Source organism: Hirundo rustica, chromosome 16 (assembly GCF_015227805.2).
Source record: "Hirundo rustica isolate bHirRus1 chromosome 16, bHirRus1.pri.v3, whole genome shotgun sequence".
Lineage (NCBI taxonomy): Eukaryota > Metazoa > Chordata > Aves > Passeriformes > Hirundinidae > Hirundo > Hirundo rustica.
The window spans coordinates 3,845,093-3,860,390 of record NC_053465.1 but is presented as its reverse complement, the minus strand read 5'-3'; the positions used below and the strand labels follow the sequence as shown (position 1 = coordinate 3,860,390).

General features: G+C 45.0%; 1 protein-coding gene across 1 annotated transcript; it reads right to left on the bottom strand.

The window, feature by feature from the left end:
• Positions 1 to 675: 675 nt before the first annotated feature.
• Positions 676 to 15,143, bottom strand: CDH26 (cadherin 26). Its single transcript, XM_058422745.1, has 15 exons — positions 14,478 to 15,143; positions 11,059 to 11,181; positions 10,482 to 10,643; positions 9,395 to 9,536; positions 8,590 to 8,756; positions 8,295 to 8,423; positions 7,204 to 7,389; positions 6,723 to 6,985; positions 6,459 to 6,601; positions 5,989 to 6,222; positions 5,269 to 5,496; positions 4,560 to 4,684; positions 4,076 to 4,150; positions 3,721 to 3,804; positions 676 to 3,178 (listed from the first exon to the last, which is right to left on the bottom strand). The coding sequence occupies exons 1-15, from the start codon at positions 15,141 to 15,143 to the stop codon at positions 2,987 to 2,989; spliced, it is 2,919 nt and encodes a 972-aa protein (XP_058278728.1). The 3' UTR covers positions 676 to 2,986.
• Between the last annotated feature and the right edge of the window lie 155 nt (positions 15,144 to 15,298).

Sequence of the window (15,298 nt, the reverse complement as noted above, 5' to 3'; positions counted from 1 at the left end):
CGGAGATAAACATTTGTGCTGCTGGGACTCCCACTGGCTTGGGCACAGCGGGGGCCAGAAGTAATGGGGGCTCGCAGGAGTCCTGATTAGAGCTCTCACTGTGAGCAGGTAATTGAAACACTGCAGCAGTGGGAAAACAGCAAGCTGTGGAGGTACTTAGTTTAGAGCAAACCCTGAAGGAGCCAGGGGCTTCCCACACTCCCTGTGCCAGTGGGAATGAGCCAGGCCTGGGCCGAGGCCATGGATAACACAGCTGGGTGTGCACAGACGGCGCGCAGGGCTCATCCTGGGGGCTCTGCTCCAGTTCTCTGCCTGGCTTGGGGAGAGAAAGCGCAAGCAGAGGAGCCTCGGGGAGAAACGTGGCACCTGCTGAGCTAAAGGCCAAGCCCACAGCCCAGGTTTGCAGCGAGGCAGTGCAGGGATGGTGTGCATCCAGCAGGCACGGAGCAGCAGCCCCCAGGGGCAGCTCTGGAGGCTCCCTCGGTGACGGGACACTGAGGGCTCTGCCCCACTCCCGAGAGCTGGATCTAATCACCAATAACGGGACAGGGAGACCCAGAGGTGTTCCAGGAGTTTTTTATTTCATCATCAGTCTCAGTGAAGGTACAGACATAAAAGATGGTAAAATTCAGTCCATAACAGCAACAGACAAAACTCTCTTTGTTACAAGGCCTTTTAAAAGTTTCTTAGCCAGCAGACTAATGCTAAACGCTTACAAGCCAATCACTAAACACTACACACACACACCTTAGAGCATACAATAGTTGCTTGCTCTGTATTTTTTACAGCTCGGAAACTTTCTATGCTCCAAACATTTCAAGGCCTAAAATTCAGCTGTGTTTCAAACCTCTGTCTATGTAAGCTTATTGCCACGCTGTGAAAGTCCTCCGCTCTTTCAGTTCCCACACCCGTGGAGACAGGGCAGCTGTGAGGCCCAGACTGAGCAGCTTGGGGCACCATGGCAATGTTCAGTGGGAGGGGTGGCACAAGGAAACCCACTGCCTCCAGCTCTCCCCTCTCGGTTTGTCTCCAGGTGTTGCCCCACGTGGTGGAGAGCAGGTCTGCTCAAAAGGAATGGGCTAAAAGCTTCTGCAAAGGTCAACATCGTTGGTGAAAGGCGAGATCCTGGTGCAGCACCATTGGTAAGTGCCACTCCTTAGTTTGTCACAGCTCTCTTTGTGACTGTGGTCAACAGAGCAGCTCTTTCCACCTAAATTTCTGCTCTTTAAAATATAAACGTTGCATCTTTATCTGACAATGGTGCTGGGAAGCTGTATCAGCTTAGTGTCTGCAAGATTTCAAATCCCTGAAGAAGCTGAAATACTGAATGTGGGCAATTGTGAGACCCTCCAGGGAACATTCTCGTTTCCCAAGAAACAGGGTTTCATTAAAACAGGGGGGTTTTTTGTCCCATGCAGGAGAGAACTTTACCAACCGTGGGTCTGATCACATCTCATGTTTGGGTGGCTGCAGGCGTGGTGTGCTCCAAACCCAGCACGAGTTTACACGAGCAATAAACACACAGAACGCTTCCATGATTATTTTCAGCCTTGCGTAATTTTCAGAAGGAACAGCAAAAGATAACTCTAATCTCACCAGTATGGTTATCATCTGCAATAAAAATGTCACCTCAGGTATTAGCAGCGCTGCTAAATCACTGGCCTGGCTTGAAGTCTTCCATCTGGAGCGGAAAGTTAAGGACAGTTTATCGCAGGAGTGATTTATTGTGTAAACAGATCCTGCTGCTGGCATTTAGGAGAACGTGGCTGCCTGCCACTCAGCCAAACTCTTTTTATCACACTTGACTGAAGTTCCCAGCCTTGAATTATTAGTTAATAATATCTGAGTGAAAGTATAATTTATTGTTTAAGTAAACTTTGAAACACAAAAACGGTGTCTTAGCTCCCAGGCTTAGTGATTGCCTTAGGCAAAGCATTTTTCTTTCAGCATGAAATTGTAATAGAACAGGAGTAAGATTTGTAACTAATTCCAATGCTTCCTGCATGTATAACTTACCTAATGGCAGAAAACAATCTCCTGAGCTGTTCTTTCCTCATTTCTGTACTGTAAGACCAACAGCCTTCATGCTATAGCTGAGCAGAGGTCAATCTCACACAGTCAGACATGTCCAAACCTCAAAATTTTAAAACAACACATCTGTGGTTCCCTGATAGGGAAATTTGATACCGTCCCTTTTTTATCATTTCATCTGTTTTATCAGCAGTGCTTGAGGAAACCCGCGAGTTTCCCCCTCAGAGGCACTTGTGGCTAATTTAGAGTACGAAGTTATTTTATTCTAAGGAATAACCCTGTCTGACAACAGTTTCTCAGCATTTAGGGTATCATTTACAGCAGTGCCATGACACCAACAGCCAGCAGATGCCAGCACACACACGAGCACCAAAGGAGCATCTTCCATGCTAAAGTGGGGTTGGTGCAGAGCTGCCCCAAGTGTGTGAACCCAGAGGAGGAGTGAACTTTCTCTTCGATGTTTCATTGTCATACATAAAGGATAGAAAATATGTAAAAGTGTACCAAACTTAATCCTGGATTTAAAGAGGCCACTTACTGGAGAAAGGACTATACACTGGGCTAGCAGGTAACTGCCTTCTCTCTTCAAAATGGACTTATTTTCACACAGAACTCTGCCTGGAATTTCAGGCTTAGTTCATCTAGGGTTTTGTTTTTTTTTTCCTTTGCATACCGAATTGAGGATCCTTGGTATCAGATCTTCTATTTGTGTCAGTGTGCATAAATATGCCAAAATCCCCCACCACCTCTACACAGAGGATCCTCCAGAGACGCCAGGTTTTTGGCTGCCCACATGAAAGAGTGCAGGCAGGAAGAATAAAAGGCCAGGTGCTCATGCTGCAAACACTGCAATGCCCTCAAGATGGTCCTTTTTCCCTGAAATTGTCACTGCTTCTGCCAGAAGCCTTTGCAGCGCCACAGTCACAGCTTTCTGACATTAACTGGGTGATGGAGATCACTTCTGACAGATCTCTTCCAGAGCAGAAAACATGGGTCCCAGAGTGTCCAAAAAATCATCAGGCAAGTCCTCACTGCCAATGGAGATGGAGCAGGGGGGGTCACTGGGTTCTAATTCTCCCTCCTCAGTGTATCTGCAAGGTTCACAGATGTCCCCGTAATCTTCCAGAGTGCTCTGGTAAAACACTTTCTGAAGAAGGGAAGAAACAATGCAAGTCAGCACAAAAGCTCCGACTGCCCTTTTGAAAATTAAAGGAAATTATGGCAAGCAAATTAGGGTCTGAACTTTCCCCAGGGTACAAGTGGGACAAGAAAGGGCATTTGATCTGTCCTGGACCAGAGAGCTGGCAAGTGACCTTGCCTGACAGGCCAAGGAGGGCAAAGGGCAGGACTGTAAACATGCCAGGTCAGACAGAGCAAGGCAAGAAGAATTCAAATTTCCCTGACAGCACAGAAGTGCAAGAGCAGGTGACAACACTTTAACCCTGCTCAAGTACAGAAAGGATACCAGCCCCACTTCTCCAACATGAGGGACAATTCAGTCAAGGAAAAAAAGGTATTTTCAACAGTCTTGGGTGTTTTTCCATCAAATGTGTCCCTTGCTTTCAATTGCAGTGCTTTTGAGATGTGGGCTCAGAGCAGCTGGAGCCAGAGCAGCTGTCCAGTGCTGCAAACCCTTTCTCCTGTGCTTATAAAGCTTGACACAGGAGGAGTTCAACACTCATTTCTTACCTGAGCCAGTGTTCTGTCTACTGTCTGGATGAAGCAATCCAGGTGTCTTGCTTGGGATGTCTCACAAGCAGTGAAACAGCCACCCTGGAAGACAGACACATTATCTCAGGTGTGATCTGCATAAAGCCACCTTCTGACATTTCTTTCACTCACCAATAACTCCAGTTATCTTTTTCTCTGTTAAATCCCTTTCTCTTGTGCTGCCTTCTCCAGTCACTCCAACAAGTGACAGTTATTTTGTAATTGAATGATGTTGCATTATTCTTCCCACAGTTATTAACACCAGACCTAATTCTCACGATACCACCTCCCTTGGTATAAAAAAGGACATTTTCATCAAGAACCAGGCAGTTACCTCAGCAACCACTTCTTTTTCAGCCTCCACAGACACAGGTGTTGGAGCAGCACCGTGTGTAATATCCAGCCCAGCCTGCACACAGGGAGAGGGATGGTGTTAATAAGGAACTGAACTAAGTGTGAAGGATCACACCTCTGCAGACTGTTCCATTTTCCACTCTCATTTACTCCCTTGTTGCACACACCAGGATGTGTGTGTAATAGAGTGACAGGAGATGCTGTGCTTCCTCACCTATTGGATTCCCCACCAGGATGAGGCACCTGGAAAGGTCCTGCTGATACTGAAAAAGGGTAGGAGTGATAACAGTCTGTCACCAGAGTGACATTATCCAGCCCATGCAGAGCACAGCTCCCCAGACATGCTTAGTGGCAAATTTTGCTCAGTACCAAAACCAGAGGAAACATAATTAAAGAGATGATCAGTAGCACGTTCAGCCACACAGCACTGGTGGGGTAGTGTGGATATATGCTGTCACACTCACCTCAGGAAAAGAACTTCTGCTCTCTTCATTGTAGTAGATTAAAGTCTGTTCACCTTCCTGGGGTGGAGCAATAGGTTTGCTTTTAGCCCCTGACCTGTAACATCGGCAAAGCGTGATGCTGGAGACTGTAAAGGAGAAAGGGAAAGGTGAAATGGGCCCTGGGAATAGATGGGTCTGGCTCCAGACAGTGAGGGGAGAGGTTCCCAGCCCACTTCCAAAGGAGCTCCCTTGGGAGAGCCCAGCAGTGCAGCTGTGCAGGTGGAATTCTTGGTTGGAGTGGTGAGACTGAGCAGGCAGACAGAACAGATCATGAACAGGTAACCAGAGGAACAGTGCTCAGATAACCTATTAATTTTTCTTCAGATGAGGAATCAGCAGTTCTTCTCTCTAGCATTAAGCAACAGGAGCTTGCACAGAGGTGCCAGCTCTAGAACAAGTTTAACTTCCATGGGAGAATTTAATTACTTTCAGTTTGCTAGTACACAAAAAATGTCAATAAAGTCAGGTATTCAATTGTATTCAATGCAAGTAAAAATACTTGCTGTGTTGAACTAGAGTTTAGCTTAATGAAAATTTACATTTGCCAGTCATCCCCTGGATGCAAAACAATCATGATTTTAGTAGATTTGAGCTCAAGAGCTGCAATTGCAACAAGACCCAGTGGTCAGATGATAGAGAACCTGCATGCCCAACTTAGGAGGTTGCTTACCCAGTAGTAATAAGAAAGCCACCAGTATTATCCCAATGGCACCACTTCCAACTCCCACTGCTGCTTGTAGAACTGGTGAATTTTCACACGTGTGCCCATCTGGGCAAAAGCAGAGCCTGATGTGCTGGTTCTGCCTTGTGGAAAATCCTTGCCTGTCCTGAATAATGACAGGCACCAGGTAGCTGCCTTGTGGGAGGCTTCTTAACATCAGAAGTTCAACTGACTGCCCTAAAAAGACAAGTGAAGCATTTCAAGGCTCACAGAAAGAAGTCGAATATTGTACAGCCCCTTGTGTTGATAAAAGAGACTCATTTGCACCCCAATTTCAAGTAGTTTTTCCAGCCTTAATGCACCACAGTAAATAAGAATAAATTACACCCTGCCTTATCACCTCGCCAAACCTTCTGGGCAGAAACCTCTCCCAGCCTGCCTGCCCTCTGGCACAGCTCCCTGATAACCTCTGGAATTCCTTAGGTAGTTAAATAAGTGAAGAAATGATTCCTCAGCTGTCTTATCCCCCCTTTCTGCAGTTTGAGCACATTTCTGTTGGTCCTGTCCTCAGCAGAGTTGAAGAGCAATGTCACTTTTCCCAAATTGCCATAACTTCATATTTTGAAGGTTCTTCTTCAGTAACAAACCATAAAGGTAAGAGACAGTGAAATAAGCTGAGGACCCACAACTGACAATGAATTCAGGGAGAACATGAAAAGAAGGACTCACCAAAGTTCCTTCCCAAAGTCCAGTTATGCTTCACATCTTCAGAGTCCTCAGCCAGCTCAAATGTAAATGGCCCTGAATGTGAATGGGCCAGAGCAGACTTGGCTTCTATAACGAGAGGTGTCCCTTCTTTTTTGTGACACACATCTACAGCAGGAGCCACCAATGATGGCATACGATCATTAATGTCAGACAAGTAAAGCAGGATGGTGCCAGTACCAGTCTGTGGTGGCTTGCCTGGGTAGGAGCAAAAGAAGTAGGAATTAACAAATTGACTGGCATTGACAAATGCCAGTCCAGTGGCAGGATCTGTCTGGTTTATCCTGCAGTCACACATAGCACAAGTTATAAACATTAGGGGGGTTTATTATCCATTAACCACTTAGATCCTTAGTCTTGTTATCTTTTTATGTTCAACATGCACCTCATTTCACAGTCCAAACTGCTTGAATATTCTCTGGCTGGCTTCTTACCATGATCAGTAGCATGAACAATAATGGTGTACAGGCTGTTGTTCAAAAAGGGGGATTCTTGATCAAATTCTTTCGCCACAGTAAGAACACCAGAGTTCTCATCCACACTCAGCCAACCATCTGGGTCATGGGCTAGTTCATATCTGAAAAAGCAAAATTACAAGTTATTCTTTTAAATGGACTTTGGGTACCAAACTACACCTGCAAACCTCTTAATATTCCTAAGATATTTCTTATTCTAAGAGTTGGAACATCACCACTTACTTTATATTATTTGGCACATCATCTGGATGTGTGGCAGAATACTTTCTAAATATCCTCTCAGGCTTCATTGAATCTTCCTTTTGGACAATAAGTATAGGAGGATGAAACCTTGGAGCACGCTGTAAGACCTTGATGTTCACAGTTGTGTTTGTGGATTCCAGATCAGAGATCATCACAATGCCATTTTTACACCAGAAGAAAGGTTCTTCATTTGCTACAGAAATGATGAGTCTCATCTCAGAGTCACCTTCATAGCTGAGAGGCTGAAAACCAGTCAAAAGCAGTTTAATTAGCTAATACGCCGTTTTAGCAGTTGATTAGCGGTTAATTAGCAGTTATGACCTTTGTTTTGGCAGTCACGCATGCTTACCCGGATCACAAGTGAGCTGAGCTCACCCGACTCATCTGACTCTGCATCTCAGGATCAGACAGGCCATGTGACTCATTATCACACTCAACTCATCTATTGCTATTATCTCACCTTGACAACACTCAAAATGCCTTCATTTGTGGCTGGATCTGTCTCAATGCTGAACTGCTCCTTCTCATTGCCCTTTGTTATTTTGTATTTTGCTCTCCATGCTGGAGCGTGGAGAGAGTCTTTATCTTCCACTTGGAGCCTTAGAACAGCTGGATGTTCTTCTCCTGCTGAAATCTGGAGATGGTACTAGGAAGGAAAAGGAAGGAAACAAGGATATATCTATCTATCATCTATCTATCTTATGTAATCTCTTTACAATGGCTTGAGTTATTGATGGTGCAATGTAGCCACCAGCTTGCCCAACTAGAACTCCATAGACAGACTGAGAAATGCCAATTAAATCACCTAAGGAGTGATGAGAGTAGCAATAAGATGTAATTTGTTTGTCTTTATTTCGTATAATAAATTGGTCACTGGCTGAGAGCTGAAAATATAACATTATTCGCTCAGGTCTTTCAAACACCAGGTAAGAGACGTTGGTGAAGGTGTTTGTTTTTGTAGGTGACTTTGTACACACTGTGGTAACCCTATCGTATCTCTTCACCTCAAATATTTACACAAACCAGCACCTGACATGACTCAGCACTCTGAATACATGCGCTGGGTTTGGCTGGGATGGTTTATTTTGGCGGATTGTAAAATAAAGAGCAGATTGTAACCATAGAATGGTTTGGGTTGGAAGGGACCCTAAAGACCACCTAGTTCCAACACTTGCCATGGGCAGGGACACCTCTCAGGAAAGCAGGTGGTTCAGAGCCCAGCCCAACCTGGTCTGGAACACTTCCAGGAGTGGAACATCCACCACCTCCCTGGACAATCAGCACCTCAGCTGCTCAGATGTCAGAATAAGCTGGTCTGTCAACTTCTTATTGCTTCCAGTAACACAAAAACCTTCTGGTGATGTACACAGAAAATTAACAAAGTTTAGCGCTTTAAGAGATATTTTATCTGACAGATCTCATTTGCACAAGTTTTGCCCTGATTCTGCAAGGGTCTGAGAGTTCCCATTTCCACTGCTGAGTACATTTAGCAGCTGGAAGGACTGAACTGTACTTAAAAAGGCTCAGTGAAGTAATAATGTTTTCTCTTACATTATCACTGGTGAATACAGGGAGGTGGTTGTTTGCATCTTCAACAGCAACAGTCACTGTTGCAGTAGATGACAGCTGGGGACTTCCACGGTCACTGGCTTTAATCAGAAGGTTGAAAGATTTGGCAGTCTGAAAAACAGTAACAAGGAAGTTCCCAAAACTTAGTTGAGAAGCAGTCCCATGTTTTGCCAGCCACAGCTGGATGTGAGACTCTCCTTCTTCCCCTTGTACCTGGTAGCTGTGTAGTGAACGTGTATCATGCATTAATGATGAGAACATGCTAAATATACATTACCTGATAATCCAGGCATCCTGACAGAAATATTGATCCTGTGGTGGGATCAATGTTAAATGTGAGTCCATCTGGAGAGGGCATTTGCATCTGTATAGAATAGGACACCTCTGAGTTCACAGTGCCCACTTCGTCTTTGTCCAGGGCTGTGACTTGGATAACTGGCTCATCTAGGATAAAGAATTAATGAGATATTAATGGGAGTGTTTCGTTTCAGTGTGGAGTTCTCAGACCTGTCTGCAGGCTCTTAAACACACAGCTAAGAAAACCTACAACTTCTCTCGTGGCCGTGGTTATTCCTGCAAAGACTCTGGCCACTACTTCATTTGGGGGGCAAATCTGCCTAAAGAACTGTTAGATCACAAAATTACCCCACCCCTGGATTTATTTTATCAGAAGTATGCACTATATTTTCATGCCAGCTCCTGAGGAGTTGACACCACATGTGTACCCAGACTAAGTTATTTGTGTTTCTGAGCAGTGTCTGACCACCTTCTATGAAGCTGGGTGCACGTGCAGCTTCCAGATCCACAGGTGAGATCAGCATGCTACAGTCTTGGCTTGTAGTTTAGAAGAAGCACCTTTGAAGCTTTTCCAGAATGTCTCCAATGACATTCCAATGTACATTGAGGTTGATCAGACAAGAGATTGAAACATAGGAAACAGGAAAATGTCCCTAAACTCATGAGGGTTAAGTAAAAGGTAGAGAGAGGAACAGATGTAGTAGGAATGGGATAACAGTGATTAGGATGAGAACAGTCACACACAAACCAGCAGCAATCCTTGATTGGGTGGCCCTTACCATTACCGTGGTTCTCTCTTATTGTGGTGCCATATTCTTGCATGGAAAACTCAGGTGCATTGTCATTGATATCTTTAACCTTTATCTTGAAAAATATAGGGCGGTCCAACAGCTCACCAGATCTTCTGTTCTCCACATCAAAACGAATCTAAATGGATAGCAACACAGACATCAGAATGAACAGAGCAGCACCCTTTAGATATCAGAATAGAACAAAAAAACCTTTGTTTTGAAGCTGCTTCAGTCAAATTTGTTTAGTATTGGCTTTCAGTCACATGGGTAAATCATTATTTCACTTTACAAAAGCAGTAGATTCATACTGGGCTTCAAAGAGCATTTTTAAAAGTAGAAAAAATATTTTTACTGGAAATTGATTATTTAAAATGGCCTAAAAGGCAAGGTGTTGCACAGAAAGCCACATGGAACACTATAATTTGGGTACAGTTAATCCACAGGGACCCAAATAGAAATCATTACAGAATAAACATAAGGAGACCACAACTGAATTTTTTTTTTCAGGAGGAAAACAAACCCACACTCCCATATTTCATTCATAAACTTGTTAGCACATTTCTTTCATTGCACTTCCTGCTTGTGAACACTTTTCTGCTTTTTAAGGAGAAACATATGCTTCCTCTTAGTAAAGTTACAGTAATAGAGCTTTGCAGCTCCTCCAGGATTACCCAGTTTTTGTAACACGTGACTATCTGCTTGCATTCTCCTGATTAGGAGGTTGTGTTTACAACTCAGTGTTCTGGCCACTAGAGCTGTAACAGATTTTGGATTTCAGGACAGTTTTTAGATTATGATCACGGGTCATCCTAGAAAGGAGATTTGAGACAGGGTGTGCAGATATTTATGGAAGTTCCACAAGACAAGCCACAGAAATTTGTAATGAATAGTGACACGGAAGTTAATTGGTCTCTGCTGAGCGAATCAATTTATCAGTTATTTATGAGTGCCAGATAAGAAAAGCAAGTAATGAAAATACACACTTAATATTATTATAGGTGTGTCTCTCCTGTGAAGCATTCATCAACGAGAGAAAATTAACCTTTGCAGACAGCTGGAAGTGTCCTGTCCAGGTGTTTACCTGGAAAGCTGGGGTCCTCTCCCTGTCGATGGTGCGATGGACGTACAGGTGACCATTGGCATCATCTTCTATGGAAAACAATCCAACCTCTGGAGCCTCATCCACCCCAGGTCCACTGATTAAATACTTCAGTGACGTGTTGTATGATCTGTTATTGAACAGCTTTTGAAGACAGAAGTAGGACAGCGCAGCGTGAGCAGGAAAGATGGAACAGAAACAAAAATAATGGAGATTAATTCTCTTTCTGCCCCTCTCCCCTTTGCAGAGGGGGCCTCTCTCAGTCTCAGCCAACCTCACAGCTCCCTGTCTGCAGCACCACTGCACTCTTACCACTCCCACTTCATCATCTTCTTTCCCTTGAGTGTCCTTGCAACTTCCCACGGGAAGGACCAGTAAATGCCTCCCACCTCACAGCTCTACCCATCTCTGTGGAAACTAGACAAGTTTGGATGAGTAACTTTTTTAAAAGTTGCTTTCTAATGCACACTGCTTGCCCTCTGCTCCCTGTGGTATCACCTGAGATGATTAATGTCTTGCTGAGCTTCAGGCAGAACTTTTCCTACAAGGTGGTGTGTACCTGTCCAGCATATTTGGGGAATGGTCCTTTGTCCTCCTCTTGCACATCAATGGTGGTGATAATCCAGGTCCTTTTTGTTCGCTTCAGAGGTGGCAGACTTTCTGACGGATAAGAATCCATCCACTGTTTGATAAAAAACGGGGTTTAGTGTCACAGTTTGCTGCATGACTGTTATTGTATAATATTGACTACAAACCTGAATACTCTTCCTTCTGATGGCTTGTCTTAAACTGAAATTTTCAATTTCATGAGAAAAACTGTCAGCAGCAGTAACCTTGGGGAAAAAAAAAAAAAGAAAAGTGATTATGACAAGTGTGGGTCACTAGAAAATCTTGATGTGTTGTCTAGGAGGAATTTGCCTTTACAGAAACATATTGATCTGGTTTTGACAGCATGGTATTGAATTGTATCTAACCCTTAACTCCACAAATATCAGCACAAATATCATCCATCCATCCATTCCAAATGAATGCCATGAGAATTGTGAGAGCAATTCCTCTGGTCAGGGGATGCCAGACCCCATAAAAATGCTGCGTTCATGCAGATACCAGTCTTTGGTATCATCTCTGTGGCTCTTCCTAAATCAAGTATCTCTAGTTTCTAAATATTCACCCCTGTCTCTCTGTGTCCAGTGCTCCTTTAGAAGTTTTCTGGTGCTGACAGGATATAAACTGACTTTTGCAAAAAATATTTAAGTCTGGGGAGGATTTCAGAGTCTCAGAGGTTCTGTGGTGTGACTTGAAGTGTTCCAAACACAGCTGATTTACCAGAAGGTGATTTCTGAACTAAAATCTCTAACTCAGATGAGTAAAATAAATCACTGAGAATGGTGGCTACACCCAAACTGGCACAATTTTCCTTTTCATATAAATGAAATCTTCCTGCCCAGGCTTCAAACTCTTCTTTTTATTGGAAATCTTTCACCTCAAAGCAGTATGACATCAAATTAAACCATTGCCATTAGCTCACAGGTAACTTGGACACCTTTCTCCTACTTGTCAATAATTTCCTTGGAAATCTTGAGGTTTATCACAGAGAAACATTATCAAATGTTTCCAAAAATGGAACAGCTTTCTGCCTGCCCAGACATGACCAAAGGCTTTTACCCTGTGACATTACTCTGAAGAAACAAAATACTTGTAGAACTGTCATGGTAATAAACCTGCTGAGCAATAATGCGGTTCACCAGTAATGCCTTGGAGCTGTAAAGCTGTTTATCCCCACGGAAGAGCTCTGTGATGTGAAAACAGCAGGCAAGGCTGCAAGTGGGCAATGTGAGTTGTCTTTATTGGATTTGCTCCAATAAATTTGCTCCTGCTGGACCTCCAGAACAAGTTGTTCTCCCCTTTTCTATGTGTAGTCATTTTTAATTGTTTTGGAAGATTTAACTGTGCATTTTCTATCTTCCCCACTCCTCTTGTTCATCTGCAGGGCCAAGGCTCAGGGTAGACCTGTCTCCATTCCAGCCAGGGGCACTTCTAGAATGAAATAACCCAGTACAGGACCATGAATCCCACAGAAACACTCATGGAAACTCCGCTGAATTCCTGGGGGGATGATGGTTAACATGGGAGGGCCACCACCAGGCACCAGTGTGCTCAGCCTGGCGTGAGCACTACGGTATTCCCAGCAGGATAAGCAGAGGATCCCCAGCCCTGAAATGCCCTTCCCAGAAACCTGAGCCCAGGAGCTGGGGCAGAGGGACCAGCAGGGACAAACAGACTCACAGAGGGGTTAAGGTGGGAAGGGACCACTGGAGAGTAGTCAGTCCAGCCCCCCTACTCCAGCAGGTCCCCTCAAGAACACTACTCAGGATCGTGTCCACATAGATTCTAAGTGTCTCCAGGGAAGGAGACTCCATCACTTCTCCAGGCAGCCTGTTCCAGCCACCCACACAGAAGCTCTCCTCATGTGCAGATGGAATGTTCTGTTGCCTTCTCCTGCCCGTTGTCTCTCATCCTACTGCTCAGCACTCCGAGAAGATTCTGGCTCCATCCTCCTGTCATGCCCCCCGTGCAGCCAGACCCCCTGCCCCCATCCCAGCCCAAACCCACCTGCAGGAGCAGCAAGATGATGAGCAGCTCCAAGGGGCGCAGCAGGACCATGGGGGACCTGAGAAGATCCTGCCATGGGAGGTGGGAGCATCCAGGTGCAGCAGAGCCAGGTCTGCAGAATGTTGTGTGATGACTCCCTGCAGCCCGCGGCTTTTCCACCAGCATTTCCACCTGGGTCCTGCCCTGTGGGCAGCCCCAGAGGACCACGGGTATTTCCACCCCCTCAGACAAAGTAAAAAAAAAAACACCTGAACTGTTGTTTCTGTCAAACTGAACTGGCTCCAAGCAAAGCTCAGTCTTCCTGTGGTGTTGGGTTGCTTCAGTCAGTCTGCACCTGCCACTGCTACATGCAATAAATGAGCCACGACTACAGTTTTATTGCTATTTTACAACAGTAAACATGAGTCTTGATTCAGCAGTTCCTTGGAAATGCCATTCCCTAATAATTTCACAATTGTTTGCTGAGAGTAAACACACTTTAGAAACTTTACTATCAATAGGAGCTGGGTTTATCTGGGTTTATGCCCAGGGCAGCTGCTTCTCTATGATTTCAGACTTTGAAACGAGAGCAACTTTTGCCAAAGCTTATTTGAAAGTTGATATTCCCTCTTCCAGCCAAAGGCCACCAAGCCTTTCACCTTTCACCAAGAATGAACTTGTATATCTGGAGATGAACATCACACCCAGGGTGGGAAAAATACATTTTACATAAAACTACATAAGGAAGCAGGAAATTAAAAATTAAGAAACGGAGAGTGGCAGAGAGTAGGGGTAAGGTTCTGTGAAAACACCTCTTACAGCATTTTCTGTTCTTCTGATTTACTAGGCACAAGGTTTATTCTCTTTTAAATAATTTAGTGTTCTGGAAGTTGTGAAAGGAAGAATTATGGAGGAACTCACCACTTGTTCAAGTGAGAAGAAAAGCAACAGATTATGTCAAATAGGCCACACTCAGGTAACTAACTGAGCGTGGACAGGAAGGCAGGAGGGATCTTCCAAAACTCACAAGTAACAGCAACAGGTTAAATAGCAGGGCAGGAGAGGAAGGCTTGGACAGCAGGAAAGCCTCAAAAAGCAGGATTGTCCAGACGGTAAAACTGTTGTGTGATACCTCACAATGGAACTTTGTAAAGTTTACAATAAATATTACAGGAATAGCAAAACAGAAGCATATTTCTGCATGAGAAAATAAAAAAATTCACTCTCCCTCCCTTTATTTTCCTCTGGATTAGCCTCAGCTGAACACGGGAAAATGCTGTGTGTGAAATTAAGATATACCCACTCTGTATTGTAGGAAAAATCCAGTCTGGGTTTTGCTCCATTCCATACACCAGAAAAAATTCCAGTCTGGGTTTTCACTTTTACCAGCTGACCCCATTCCGGACTCCAGGAGAAATCCAGTCCTGTTGCCGACTCCATTCCGGACTCCGGGAGAAATCCAGTCCGGGTTTTCCCTCCAACCGACTCCATTCCGGACTCCGGGAGAAATCCAGTCCGGGTTTTCCTTTTTGCCGAATCCATTCCGGACTCCGGGAGAAATCCAGTCCGGGTTTTCCTTTTTGCCGACTCCATTCCGGACTCCGGGAGAAATCCAGTCCGGGTTTTCCTTTTTGCCGAATCCATTCCGGACTCCGGGAGAAATCCAGTCCGGGTTTTCCCTTTTGCCGAATCCATTCCGGACTCCGGGAGAAATCCAGTCCGGGTTTTCCTTTTTGCCGAATCCATTCCGGACTCCGGGCGAAATCCAGTCCGGGTTTTCCCTCCAACCGACTCCATTCCGGACTCCGGGAGAAATCCAGTCCGGGTTTTCCTTTTTGCCGAATCCATTCCGGACTCCGGGCGAAATCCAGTCCGGGTTTTCCCTCCAACCGACTCCATTCCGGACTCCGGGAGAAATCCAGTCCGGGTTTTCCTTTTTGCCGAATCCATTCCGGACTCCGGGAGAAATCCAGTCCGGGTTTTCCCTTTTGCCGAATCCATTCCGGACTCCGGGAGAAATCCAGTCCGGGTTTTCCCTTTTGCCGAATCCATTCCGGACTCCCAGAGGGCATTGCCAGAAGATGAAGGAAAATTCCCGTTTTCTATGGCTTCCCTTGGCCAGCAGGAGCCGGGATGTGCTGAGCTAGCCCCTCCACCCGCCACTGCAACACTGGAATTTTCTCCACGACAAATCAGTGGTGCCATCT

What these genes read in the sequence shown, in the direction of transcription:
- CDH26 (XM_058422745.1), bottom strand. Translation starts at nt 15,143, where the DNA reads ATGGATTCGGCAAAAGGGAAAACCCGGACTGGATTTCTCCCGGAGTCC. An exon ending in GATGTGCCAAATAATATAAA is followed by an intron (nt 6,602 to 6,722) that starts GTAAGTGGTGAT and finishes TTGCTTTTTCAG; the next exon opens with ATATGAACTAGCCCATGACC. An exon ending in GGCTTTCTTATTACTACTGG is followed by an intron (nt 4,685 to 5,268) that starts GTAAGCAACCTC and finishes TCTCCTTTACAG; the next exon opens with TCTCCAGCATCACGCTTTGC.